Raw genomic sequence first — 14359 nt, 5'->3', positions numbered from 1 at the left:
TAATGCAATATTTTCAATGCATTAATTATGCCTTGTAATGCACCTTATAATTAATGATATGATCTCATGTATAATTGTAACCACAGTTACAATACTTGTCTATTCATTGCATGGAAATGCATTAAAACACATGACAAACAACCAATTTCAGATGTAACAAGCAATCTGAAAATATAATGCATTTTAACTTCGGTTACAATTATTTATGAAAAGATATAATGAATTATAACATACATTATGAATACCTTATAGTGCATTAGTTCTGTTATTTTGATCTCCTGGAAAAATAAATCACGTTTTCCACAAAAATATAAAGAGGCACAACTGTTTTTAACATTGATAACAAAAAGAAATGTCTCTTCAGCATCAAATCCGCATATTAGATTGATTTCTGAAGGATCATGTGACACTGAAGACTGGAATAATGATGCTGAAAAACATCACAGGAATAAATTTCATTTCAAAATATATTCAAATAGAAAACAGTTGTTTTGAATTGTAATAATATTTAACAATATTACTGTTTTTACTGTATTTTTGAGCATAGAGACTCAAAAACATTAAAAAACCCAAACTTTTAAATGATTTCACCCCAAAGAACAGACAAAGAATCTCTTGTATAGAAGACTGGTTTATTCATGACCATTTCATGATGTCCAATATTGATGCATTTGGCGAAACGAAGGAAAGAGGAAAAGGAAAATACTGCAATGACTATGTCAATAAAACACTGTCAGTCAACAGCGCTACACAGTGAAACATAAGAGTGTATCAAAAAATCTGTTTATCCAACATACAAATAACATTTATCCTATAAATGCAAAGCGAGGAATTTATTTGTCTCCCTGTTGCAAATTCCACGTGGAGGATCGACATCACTGGCCAGAGGTGTATAATGGAGTCCACGGATGCTGGTCTCGTGATTGCACATCATGTCCTTAACGAGAGAAGGTCTTGCCCCTGAACAGATCATGTGAGGGTTAGATTCATGTTCCCAGGTCAAAACAGTGGAATAAATGTGATAAAATATCACTCTAGTCTGTGGCAAATCATAATTTTATACTCAATGGGTCAGATTTACTAAAGTCAAATTAGTGCAAGTGTGCAATCCCATAAAAGCACCGATGGGAGTGGAAAGTTCTGTGTGTGATCTACTGACGAAATAAACAACAAATTAAAGAACACAGACGCAGCCGGATCATTTCCATAATGACCAACTCAATCTACCAAGAGCAGCGCAAATTAGCGTCTGGTTTAAGACATACGTTTGCTTTATTTGGGGCGGTAAATAATGGCGCAAATACCAGTAAATTTACTAGCGCAAACCATAGTAAATCACCTTGTGTGATTCATTTAAATACTCTCCTCCCATAAATGTTGCATCTGAAAGGGAAACTCCTACAAATGCATATGCAATAAGGTCCTCCGCAAAAATAACCCATTCCACGGCTTTTCAGCGCTAATTTAGTCTTTGGTAAATCCCGACAGTAGTTTTTTAACTCCTAACCTTGCGCTGGTGCAAGATGCTAGTAAATCTGGCCCAATATTGGAAACATTTACTACAGACACATAATACAAAAGAAATGTAGAAGTGCATACACATTTTAAACAAAATGGGCAACCTAATTAGCCTGGTTAAAATTCTCAGTAGTAACTGAGTAATGGTTTGGCAAAGCTTCATTAATAACTCATTTCCAAAGGGCCGTCACCAACGGACGTCGCTCAAATGCCTCTGGGCGCAATTGGATAGACTTAAAACCAATCAGAGCGATCGTCATTGTGTAAAGCCCACCCCAACGTTTCTGATTGGTGCCGCGATTTGGACGGATTAGAAATCGGCTTGAATGGGCTCTTTGCCAGACTACTTGCAGAGCAAATCTAAATTTGCCGGAAGTTTGTCTGGGTTTTCCCAGGCTACAACCTAATATAAAAATTACACTTTATTTCAATAGTCCACTGTAGACATTCTACTAACTACAAGTAACTTTGCAACCACATGTCAACTACCAGTCAATAGAGTATTAGTAGACTGATTGCTTAATATCTGCTAACACTTTATTTTGATGCTTCCCAACAGACATTATACTGACCATAAGTAACTTTGTAGGAACTAATGCTCTAATTAGAGTTAGTTGACATGTAGTTGCAAAGTTAAAAGAATTTGTAACATTTGGCCAAGTTTCAGTTTAAACAAGCTCAAACAACAACCAGTGTGTTTAAAAAGTACACACTAATCTGCTCTGATCAGATCAACCTCTAAGAGTCAGCAAATGGTGCAACACCTCTGTGTAATTAATAAAGACGAAGAGTCAGAGCCAGTTAAACACACACTATCACAAATTAATCTTTTGCAAGTATGTGCCTCTGGTATTGGATAAAACCCAGAGATAAGCACCAACATCAGCACAAATGGAAAAAAAGCCCATGAGAAAGTTTTTTTTTTTTTGATGTGCGGTTTCATGTGAAGTGCGAAAAGTTGTGAAAACAACACTTACGAAATAGTTTTCATCTCTTTCTTCTCAGCGTCTGGGCGAGCTCGGTTGAGTACCTTGAGAAACTCTGAGGTCTTGGCCCTCATACGAGTGTGGATGTAGGCCTAACACAGGAGAAAACACACCGATTATTCATTAACTTCACACTGGCAAAAGCCCCCAGCATATTTGTTTCATCTGACCAAACAAAGGGCCGAATGGTTGAATGGCAAGTATGCAAACTAAAAAGCCCATTAAAAAGCTTTTTACAAACTCAAGGGCGTTGCTCAAACCCTCATAAACACAAAGGCCGTGTTTACACCTAGTATTAAGATGCGTTTCGGTCGATCGGATCACAAGTGGACGACACTAAATAAAGGTGTAAACAGGGTCTAAAACATTTTGAGCTTGTCCACTTTCAACCACTTCCAGCGGGAGTCGAAAAAGCTTTCGACCGGATTACTTTCGTAGTGTAAACGCTCATGTGGTGGAACGAGTTCGAACAGCCACAAAAGACCGTCTGCTCTCCGCCTACTGGCCTAATGCGTGAACATTATGGGAAGCGCACTAGCTAGACGGGAATTAAACTTTGTCGGCTGAAGACCCAAGTTTGGTTTGAAGATGAAAAATGTACCAAGTACAATGTTCTCTCCATTCCTGATTTCTAACACTCACTCACAGCGTTCGGCTGGTCTTGTGGCTGTCAGAGCAGAAACTAAAGCTGATGCTCTCTGTATGTTTTTTGCTAGTATGTAAATTGGGCAAGATTATTTCATCCATTAGATCGAAAGATCTGAAAAAAACCCATATATTTACCCACCCATCAACCCTCCCGACAAAGAAATCAGGACAGAAGTGGTTGAAAGTAGAGGCTGACATTTTTTCGGGAATGGGAAACAAAATCACTATTAATCACGGGATTGGGACGGGACAGGAAAAAATGTCAGCGGAAGTGGGCGGGACCAGGAATCGTAATAAAACTATGATAGCCTACCCAACTTTATACACAAATATACAGTTTCTATAAATAAACTCTATATTTAAATTTTGAACTAAATTCTATCTGCCCTGTCTCTTTATGCTCTCTTGTTTGCTTTGGTGTGGCTGGTAAAGTGAATGACGTGCTCCACACACCCGTACCAGTTGGTGGCTGTAATATATGCACCAAGTTAGTATACAATGCCAACCACCAATAATATAAGACAGAGCTGCCAACTCTCACGCATTCACCGTGAGACACATGCTTTTCACACGCTCTCACGACACACATCCATTTTCTCACGCACAGAAAAATCGCGACGCAAAGAGGACACGGAGACCGACAGACTAGACAGAGGTTACTTTATGATATTAAAAAAAAACTCAGCTCTCAGATTCTGTCAATTTTATTACGAAATTCAAACAATAAATACCGTTTTGGCGCTTGTAAATGTTACGTGACAGATCCCTAGCGCACGTGACACGATCATCTCTACTAGCTAAAAGTAAATAAACACGAATGAACACTGTTGAAAGATACAGTACAACTTACCGAAATGTATATTCCTCATACATAATATCGATCAATAAAGTGTTTTTTATCAGCGTGAAGAGGTCAATAACATAGCTGGAGAACAATTATGTCACATTTACCTCAGGAAAGCCATTTAATGAACATAATATAGGCTATAGCATGTAGTTGGCAAGAAAAAAAAATAGCTATAGAGAGTATTTTGCTAAATATGTGTTCTATATTACATATTTATTATATTATTACTTATGTCATTAAATAAAGTTGTTATTATAATAATAAAAAAACGCATTATATTTAATTTGAGTTATTTTTAACCTTAAATAATAGCCTACTACCAGCTGATAGGGCTCTCTGCATGTTTACAGCATTAGGTGAGTTGTTTTTTTCTTGAGAAAAAATAACGCCTATCTTGTGTAGCCTACCTAATATTTATCCAAATGAGTCAATATTAAATCAAATCACAATAATTGAATTGAATTGAAATAATACGTGTGTGCCTGTGTGTGTGTTTGCATGGATGATTTACAGGAAATTTAATGTGTTTAATGTGCATTGTTTAAACTGGCTTTCAATTCAATAAAGTAACATAAACTGTGCTATGCTGTTATCTGTACTGTATTTTTTTTACTGTAACAGAGATTCCGGTCAAAAAAACACAACACGGGAGTGGGAGGGAATAGGAGTCATTCTTCTGGGATTGGGACGGGATTGGATGTTTTTTCGTGGGATTGGGACGGGACAGGATTTTTTTTTGTGGGAGTGGGACGGGAGAGGTTTGAAAATCCACTCCCGTGTCACCCTCTAGTTGAAAGTGGACAAAAGAAAGGGATTAAAACACCAGGTGTAAACAGGAATGTGTCTCTCTCGTCTACTTGTGATCCGATCGACCAAAACGCATTTTAATACCAGGTGTAAACAAGGCCAATAAGTCGTTGTTGGGTCGACTGAGGCGTTTCTGAGGAGGGTCTCACCTTGGAGCACTTTATGTGGTAGTGCAGATAGTCCCGGAAGGTGTGGATGAGGTTGATGGTGTTGTCTCTGGTACTTGCGTTGGTGTGTCGGGGGAACAGCACTGGTTGGAAATCATTTCAAATAATTTTAGGATTTATATTTAAAATAGAATATGACATTCAGTGTAAATGTGATATTTGGGTAACATATACATACTATGAATAAAAATACTGCAAAAAAAGGTTACACTTTATTTTAAGGTGACGTAGTTACATTGTGCTTACTCAAATAAGTACTGAGTAATATTAATTAACTACATGTACTTACTATAGAGTTAGTTACTTGTAATTATGCATAATTTACTGTTATTACTATAGTAAGTACATGTAGTAACGTGTAACTACGTCACCTTAAAATAAAGTGTTACCAATATAAAATACATATTTATTATTTAAAAAAATATACAAGTATTTTATTTATGTTTTACTGCAAAAAAAAACAAAAAAAATGTATCAAAATCCTTAAAACAAGATACATTTACTTAAGCAACACTGCATAAGATATTTAGACTCGGTTTCATAGGTTGTGTCTTTATCATGAGAGTATTTTGCCTTACTGCACAGACAGATTCTTTCACTTCTTCTTAACTTGTTTATACTTAAAATAAAATAAAAATCTGCCAGATCAGTAAGACAAAATACACTCACATTAGACACTGTGAAAACAAGTCTGAAAATCTTCAGTGTTGCTTAAGTAAATTGATCCTGTTTAAAGAATTGTTAGACATTTCAACTGGAAAAAGGGGAGAAAAACTAATTAAATACTTAAGAAGTCATTTAAATCAATGAAACTTGAAAACAGATGTGTAATCCTAAAGGTATAACGTCAATCTGAGTAACTAAAAGCATTTTTCCCAGAATACATCAATCTGTAATATGAGGTTTGCATAGGTTAACACTAAAAGAGCAGTAGTTTCAGTTACTGCTGCAAGCTACCAGAGTAAAATGAACAAGAAATTAACTAAATAATCACTCGGTAAACATTGCATGTCTCCAAATACTTCCTTGGTTGCATGAAAAACTGAAGTAGAGTAGCGCTGGTAAACGTCGTTGGCTTTGATAAAAAGGGTGTGGTGTTTTTTTTAATCATTAAGAGGTTTGTGTAACCGCCATGAAGAGAAGCTGGGCGTTTGCTCTCTTGAACCAAATGCAAATACACAGTGTACCTGCCACAGGTAAGCAGAAGCGCTTTGTTCTGGCCACGTATTAACGTGCAAGTCATCACCAAGTAAACCTGACAAGAGTCTATATTTAACTTTGTTCCAGCTAGTAGATGTGGTTGATAACAGTGTTTAACCAGGGTCCAAAATGAACACTTTCTTAGAGCCATTTGTGAGTAAAAATAACCATTCTCGACACTAAATTCCTGTTTGTGTGTATGTGACCTCATGGTACAAACCAAAAGTGATGTAGCCGATGTTGTCTCCCACAGTGGCGTCAGTATCCTTCAGCTCGAGAGGAGGCTCTCTGTGACTGAACAGCACCTGCGGAGCCGTGTGACTGGCCCTCCTGCCCTCCTTAAACTCCTGAACACAGAGAGAAACAGTCATCGGTCTGTCAACACGCCACTGTAACAAACACAGCAGCCGTCCTGGTGGGGGTTTGCACTGCTGACATCATTACGTGCAGGTGATTTTGTGAAAACAGTCAAATTACATTAGAAGTGCCTTTCATTTGTAAAGCATTTCATTAATTGGATTATCCCAAACATAGACATTATTACATCGTCATTCATTGTATAAAAGAGGCCAAAAGCGATGTCCGGAGGGGATTTTTGTTTTTTACGACCCCCTACAAGTTCGATTAATCAATCAAATCATGAGTAAAATACTTTATATTTAGGGATTATTTAAAATATGAGGGAAGAACAAAACACTAAACTTGGTTATGGAACTTATCTGAAAATGATTTGGCAAAAAAGACAAACTACAGCTGCAGGATTTATTTTACTATGCAAAAAAAAAAGCATAGAAAAACAAAAAAAAAAGCATACATAATACATAACAACAACCAGTTATTAATATTTTGTTTGTTATCTCTTGTTTTTGCTTGTGTTAATAATTTCTTTGTATGACAGCCTCGCCAGAAATTATGTCTACACAATTTCATTGCGTTATCACAAATAGAACAATTGACTTCAAGCACAATTATGCAATACGATTACAAAATCTTTAATACATTTTGAATAATATTTGAATCAAGGGTGAAGATGTCAATTTTCCTAAGGCCGGACATCAATTTTGCCCACTATTGTACTTTCCAGCAAAAATAAATTACATTATACGATATATACAAAATGGAAAACAATTATTTTAAATTGTAATGATATTTTTAAAAATTAGTTTTTACTGTATTTTTGATCCAACAAATGCAGGCTTACTATGCATAAGAGAATTCTTAAAAAAAAAAATCTGACTCCCAAATTTGAAAGTGTATACACTGAAGAAAATCATTTTCTTGGTACTTAACTCTTACTTTCCAGTTAAAATATCTAAAAACCCTTAAAACAAGATAACCCACGCTGCATAAAATATTAAAACTTCACTTGTGTTTAACTGCTGGTTCACAGTCTTAAAGACGCAGTCTATGAAAACAAGTCTGAATCTTATGCAGTGTTGCTTCTAAATTGATCTTGATCCTTTTTAGACATCAGCAAATATAATAAATTTCTATAGATGTATTATGTAGCCCCAAAACATATTTGGACACTTCTGGACACTTAAAAAGCTCACTGCATTACATGTAAACTAAATATTTTGATTAAAATGAGTGCTTTTTATATAAAGCAAATATTTTAGATTGTGGCTTGTTTGTCAGAATACTTTTTGGGATGACTGTACATATGTTACAGTGCTATACAATGACTTAAAATGTTGAGTCATGAGTTTTAAATGATAGCATTTCATTCTGTAAATAATTACAGGAATGACAGCGTTGGTGGATGACGTCATACAGTGGTTTAAATAGGAAACCATGACACAAAATGACTGGATTGCAAAACACCCAGAGGACATGTGTTTCAACATTGTAAGCATACAAAAATGATTGAATGGCGAGTCAAAACAGAAATGGTCGAGACTGAACCTGAGAACCAACTATTCCAAAGAAATGGGACAAAATGAGCGAACCTGCATGAACACTTTCCCGATGATGACATCGTCGTCATCCTTGAACACTGTGCTGAACACAACAGTTACTCGGTCTTTCTTAGCCTCAATATACCTGGAAAACACAAACACAGGTGAGATGTGAGCTGGATTATAAACGGTGTGCTAGGGGTGTTGTATATATATATACACCTATATGTTTATCTGAAGTAATTAATATGGTGAAAAGATTTGCGCCACTCAATTTCTTCAGAAACTGTCAAATTCTAGTCTAATTCTAGTCCCTTACGGCCTGAAAATTGCAAAATGATAATATGTTTTGTCAATTAAATGCAAAATAATAAAATTTTATTCAATTAATCAGACAAATAAAGACTCGATTTGTTGATTATCAATAATTTGTCAGTTGCAGGACTAATGAAGAAAGATCAAGTATCTTACATAGACTCGTCATCCCTGTAATGGACAACAGCCCGCTTCTCTCCCTCACGACCCTCCTCCTGGAAATTAAAGTACTTCTCGAAGACAGAAGCAAAGCAGTTCCTCTTGAGAATGCCGGCCTGGTGGATCACCTCCTCTTTGTTGGGCGGAAGTGCCTCCAGGTCAAAGAGCAGTGAAATATTGTACCCTTCAGAGAGGAACAGCAACAAACCGTCAAACCAAAATTCTTACAGTAATAAATTCTTACCGTTTAGCTTACCATCTTCTGGTGCCACGAGGAAATTGCCATAAACACGCTTCAGCAACTGAAACAAAACAAAATTCAAAAATTTAAATCTCAAAGTCTAATTTAAAAAAGGACAAAAACACTGAATTATTCTATAAGAATAATAACAACTGCAACAAAGTTAATGCAATATACTTCAAAGTCAAGTCAAGTATATTTATATAGCGCTTTTCACAATACAGATTGTATCAAAGCAGCTTCACAGTATTAAATCAAAATAACACAACAAGGTTTGTTTCTAGTGGAAAAAACATCCACGTTTGGTAAGGCTGATCAATAGTATTATTGATTGATTAAATTAAATTAAATATCCCCAACTGAGAAAGCCAAAGGCAACAGTGGCAAGGAACCGAAAAACTCCATCAAGTGACCTAATGGTGACCTAATGGTGACCTAAAACTCCATCAGATGACCTAATGGTGACCTAAAACTCCATCAAGTGACCTAATGGTGACCTAAAACTCCATCAGGTGACCTAATGGTGACCTAAAACTCCATCAGGTGACCTAATGGTGACCTAAAACTCCATCAGGTGACTTAATGGTGACCTAAAACTCCATCAGGTGACCTAATGGTGACCTAAAACTCCATCAGGTGACTTAATGGTGACCTAAAACTCCATCAGGTGACCTAATGGTGACCTAAAACTCCATCAGGTGACCTAATGGAGAAAAAAAAACCTTGGGAGAACCCAGGCTCAGTCGGGGGCCAGTTCTCCTCTGGCGTTTATGAACTAGAAGCCGGATTTAACTGTAAGATTAAAAATATTATAAAGTGAACATCTTGATTTTAGATTAAATTTAAATTTTTACAAGTGAAAGTGTATATCTTAGGCCCTACTGCTGTTTACTATTTACTACACTTTTTAGCTAAACCCTCTGGTGCGGCCTGGTCATTTTTGACCGAAAAATGTTATTATTTTTTTTACTTCATCGGAATGGTACGAAACTTGGTAAAGGTTTTAGTACATGTTGTGTAAACAAAAAAATATGAACATGATTCAAAAAAGGTAAAATGGTCCAAAAAAGGTAAAACAGTAACACTTGTATTGTTGTATTGTATTTGGTACTGCACCAATACAAATTCTTTCTGAAAGCACATTTTTTGAGATATCAACCATACATTTGGAACACAGCTTGTTTAGATTTATGGCTTTGATTTTCCTCACAGTTTTAGAGTCAAACGTGTTTTGGAAAATACATATTTCATATAAAAATTTTAAATGTTATTTTTGTGCATAATAAATATAACATTTTATAATTTTTTTCAAGTTCCCTTTTATATACTTTTTTTCACTTCAACAATAATCTGCCAAGTGTCATCTTTAAATTAAAAAGAGACCAAACTTAAGTCTGTGCTCCAAAGCATTACAGAAATATGACCGTTTAAGTTGGTAATTTCATTTTAAGGTCCATGCTCAAAAAGTGAATAAATTGGATTATAACTACTGCATAAATATAATGTAGTGCCATACAATTCCCTAAAAATACAAAATATTAAATAAAAAACATTATCAAACTAAAATATAGTACAATAATTTCATTGAAATAATTTATTTTATTTTAAATCTGTCATTGAACAGCACTGACAGAGTTAACTAGCTCATAAAAAAAAAACAGGTCCTAAAATATCAGCATGTGTAACAATTATAACGGTATGAATAAAATGCATTTTTAAATAAAGTATAGAATGTCACATTTCAGGGCACATCAACATCCAAAAAACTATTTCATGTCACTAACCACGTATGAAATAACAGGCACTGGCTTGTTTCATTCCTGGCATTTTTAACATGCTTTGAGTTCCCTGTATTTTATCTTTTGTCATCTGTTTTAGCCTGAATGTCAGTATATAGACAAGATATTTTCAACAAATAAAACAGTTGCCAGGGGGAAAAAAACTCATTTGAATTAATTTTTGTCTCAGAGATTGTATCTGTGTGGATGGCAAGAGCAGACAGGAAAGCTGAGGGCCATTCTACTGGTTCCTCTATTTTGCATTGGTAATTCGTTTGATTTACATTGGCAGTCCTGAATGGGGCTGGAACATACTTTGAATATTTATTTGCATTGGCAGGGAAAAGGCTACCCATCAACCTCAACTCCATGAACCCTAAAGATTCTTGATAATCCTTCCCTAAAAACAATTCATTCATTTTTTTTCTCAATGCACTGATTCAAAATCCTGCCGATGCAACTGCAATGATCTTGAAACATCACAGCAAATAATGAATCAATTCAATATTTAAAACAGCAAATAAACAGAACACAACACTGGCTTAAAAGGACAAGGAACCAATGTTTCTTTTTTTACAACGTGTGACTTCCTCCATCCAAAGCGAGTCATAGACACTTCCTGTTTCATAGTGAAACCACAAGTCATTTAAAACCTTACATGGTGCTTAAATGTGATCACCCTGGACTGAGCCATGTAAAATCACAGGACAAGAACCGTATGAAAGAATGACACAAAAGACTGTGTGAAATAAAGCAACTTGTCGGCAACTTCACATTGCATAATTGTCCATAGGAAACCTGAACTGTACTTTTGTAACAGACAAGAATTACAATATATAATCTATAAAAGTTGCAATCTTGCAAACTACTAGTCCATTTGCTCAGTAAGCTATGATGATGTTCTTGTGAAAAACTGCATTGAACATAATGTTGTAACACTCATAAAAATAATAAACCAGGTCATATTTCACTCGAAATCAAAAGGAACAAGTAATTAAAATACACTACCGTTCAAAAGTTTGGGGTCAGTATGATTTATTTTAAAGAAATTTATACTTTTATTCAGCAAGGGCACATTAAATTGGCCAAAAGTGACAATAAAGACATTTCAAATGTTACAAAAGATTTCAATTTCAAATTAATTCTGATCTTTTGAACTTTCCATTCATCAAAGAATCCTGAAAAAAGTATCATGGTTTGCACAAAAATATTAAGGAGCAAAACTGTTCAGTAAGAAATGTTTCTTGAGCAGCAAATCATCATATTAGAATGATTTCTGAAGGATCATGTGACACTGAAGACTGGAGTAATGATGCTGAAAATACAGCTTTGATCACAGGAATAAATTACATTTTAAAATATATTCAAATAGAAAACAGTTCTATTAAATTGTAATAAAATTTCTGAATATTTCAGTTTTAACTGTATTTAAAAAAAAAAAAAAAAGCATAACGTCCCCAAATGGTAGTGTATTTTTTGCATAAAAAGATAAAGCCAATTTTTAGGCTCACTGAAATTCCACTCGGATATGTTCTTGACATGTTCTCGTACCTCGTCGGCGCCGTGCTCCTGAAGCTCCTTGTAGAACTTGAGAGAGATGCTGACCATTAGTTTAGTTTTGTCTCCATTGGGGTTGGAGATGTGGTAAAGCACACCATCGAAGTCTGTAGCAAAAATATAATCAGGTCCCATTCCAATCATTCACTTTGCTTTTATCAGTGTATATATTTGATCAATAAAATACATGCATAGTAATAACACAGTTTGGATTAACAACAGAAAGACTTCCACTTCTGAGGTCACTCATATTTCACCCTTACCTGCAAATGTAACTTCTACTGCTTCAGGCTTGTTCCTGAAAGAAAGAAAAAAAGCATTTTGTGAGTCTGCTATCTGGAAATGAATGACAATCTATAGGCCGTGTGGGCACTAAGATAGGAAAATCAAGGTACTGTCACTTTAAATTCGGGACAGCAAATGGATATTCAGCCTCATTAAGGCTGAGCAGGAACATGAATGATATTTAAAAGAACAGTTCATCCAATTGATAGTATTTTCCACATGAAACACAAAAATTAAAACAAAAATAAGAAAACGTGAGAAAAGGTAAGGGATAAGTCATCCATTATTATGCAATAGTACATTATTCCACTTACTACACAACTACTTGCCATGGACATTCAATATTCACTGTTGAAATAATTGTATTAGTTTGTACAATGCTAATATAGGTTATTTATACGGTGTGGTCATGAACAGCGGTCATTATCAAGAAATATTATTATACCATAATGTTGTGATTGACCAATCAAAATTAAAGGTACAGTTCACCCAAAAATGACAAATTCTGTCATCATTTATTCACTTTCAAGTTGTTCCAAACCTGTATGAATTTCATTCTTCTGTTGAACACAAAAGAAGCTATTGTGAAAAATATGGTAAACCAAACACCCGATGGACCCCACTGACTTCCATAATATGGGAATGGGGTCAATGGGGTCAATCAAATGTTTAGTTTCCAACATTCTTCAAAATATCTTCTTTTGTGTTCAGCAGGAGAAAGAAATTAATACTGGGTTGGAACAACTTGAAAGTGAATAAATTATGACAGAATTTTCATTTTTGTGTGAACTGTACCTTAAAGGATCCCAGTAATAATGTAAACAATGACAGAATTTTTATGTTTTGATGAATTATTCCTTTTAAAAGCAATAACGTGCCATTTCATTTACTTTTATTTTAAGGAAAATCACCTTCTTTTTTTTAAACACAAAGCGGAAACAAATCATAACTTCGTTATATTTATATCCTTTGATGATGAGTCACAGCAGGCGCGTGGCCGTTCCAACTCGAGCGCAAGCACGCGCAAAGTCACACATATTGGAGAAGAATGAAATGAAGGGGAGAGAAGTTCCCGAGGAACTGTCTGCAAACTAAGCTACTTCATCCTGCATGGACGGGTCTGATAGTTGCTTGTTCTTGCAGCGACATGTAGGCTATTCAACTGATTTACATGGACGCTATGAACAGGAAGTGTCTTCAGTCTTCACTGGGACTAAGCATTTATAGAAATCTGGTCAGCCGAAAGCGACATGTATGAAATGGTCAGAATCACTCACGAGATTTGTTTTAGCAATCACTTGACACACTGATCCACTCTCACTCACACATAAATCATTGTTTTCTATGTGACCTGAACAGCTGGACACACCCCATACAGGATACTTCATTACTCGACCACGGACAATCAACAGATTAGCTCACAGAACAGAATCAATCGAACACGAATGCATGCGTTATGTTATTTTATCCGTGCAAAAGAAAATATGTCTCTTGTCAACGCATGCATGCATCAGATGAGCGATGTTTGATGTGAGTTCTGACTCAGACAGGAAGATCTTCCTCTTACCCGTTGCTCGCGCTGTCGAATTTGAGGGTGAGAGTCTCCTCTATGATCCGATTGTTGATTTCCAACAAAATCATGATGATTTAAATGACTGTTTAATGGCTATGTGGAATTAAAAAAATAAGAGTAAATATTGCTGTTCTACAATCCTACTACAATCGTTTTGGTTTTCCTGCTCCTAGACCTCTGGCCGCTTCCGCATTGACTCGAAAGACCCGCGAGCTGCCCGCGTCACTGCCTGTTCGTTTGTGCTAATCATATCCTGAAATTAAATAAGAATTTCTACTATTTATTCGTTCTTTCTAAAATACTTCAGATATTTTATTTTATATTATTACATTTACATTAATTAGTTTATTGAAATCGCGCTGTTTGGGGCCATTCTCTGA

The 14359-nt window shown here is 35.5% G+C and overlaps 2 protein-coding genes across 2 annotated transcripts in view; one reads left to right on the top strand and one right to left on the bottom strand.

Annotated features, from left to right (window-relative positions):
* The window catches only part of mettl5 (methyltransferase 5, N6-adenosine), a 410912-nt gene that overhangs the window by 367172 nt on the left and 29381 nt on the right, over positions 1-14359 (top strand). The window lies entirely within an intron of this gene.
* Positions 179-14200, bottom strand: arpc2 (actin related protein 2/3 complex, subunit 2). Its single transcript, XM_079881219.1, has 10 exons — positions 13974-14200; positions 12385-12419; positions 12116-12228; positions 8802-8847; positions 8543-8729; positions 8123-8216; positions 6394-6520; positions 4956-5056; positions 2496-2596; positions 179-960 (listed from the first exon to the last, which is right to left on the bottom strand). Exons 1-10 carry the CDS (start codon positions 14045-14047, stop codon positions 939-941), a joined length of 900 nt encoding a protein of 299 aa, XP_079737345.1. The 5' UTR covers positions 14048-14200; the 3' UTR covers positions 179-938.

This window comes from Squalius cephalus (genome assembly GCF_949319135.1).
Source record: "Squalius cephalus genome assembly, chromosome: 9".
NCBI lineage: Eukaryota > Metazoa > Chordata > Actinopteri > Cypriniformes > Leuciscidae > Squalius > Squalius cephalus.
Note: the sequence above shows the minus strand (reverse complement) of the source record. Positions and strands in the feature narration are given on the sequence as shown.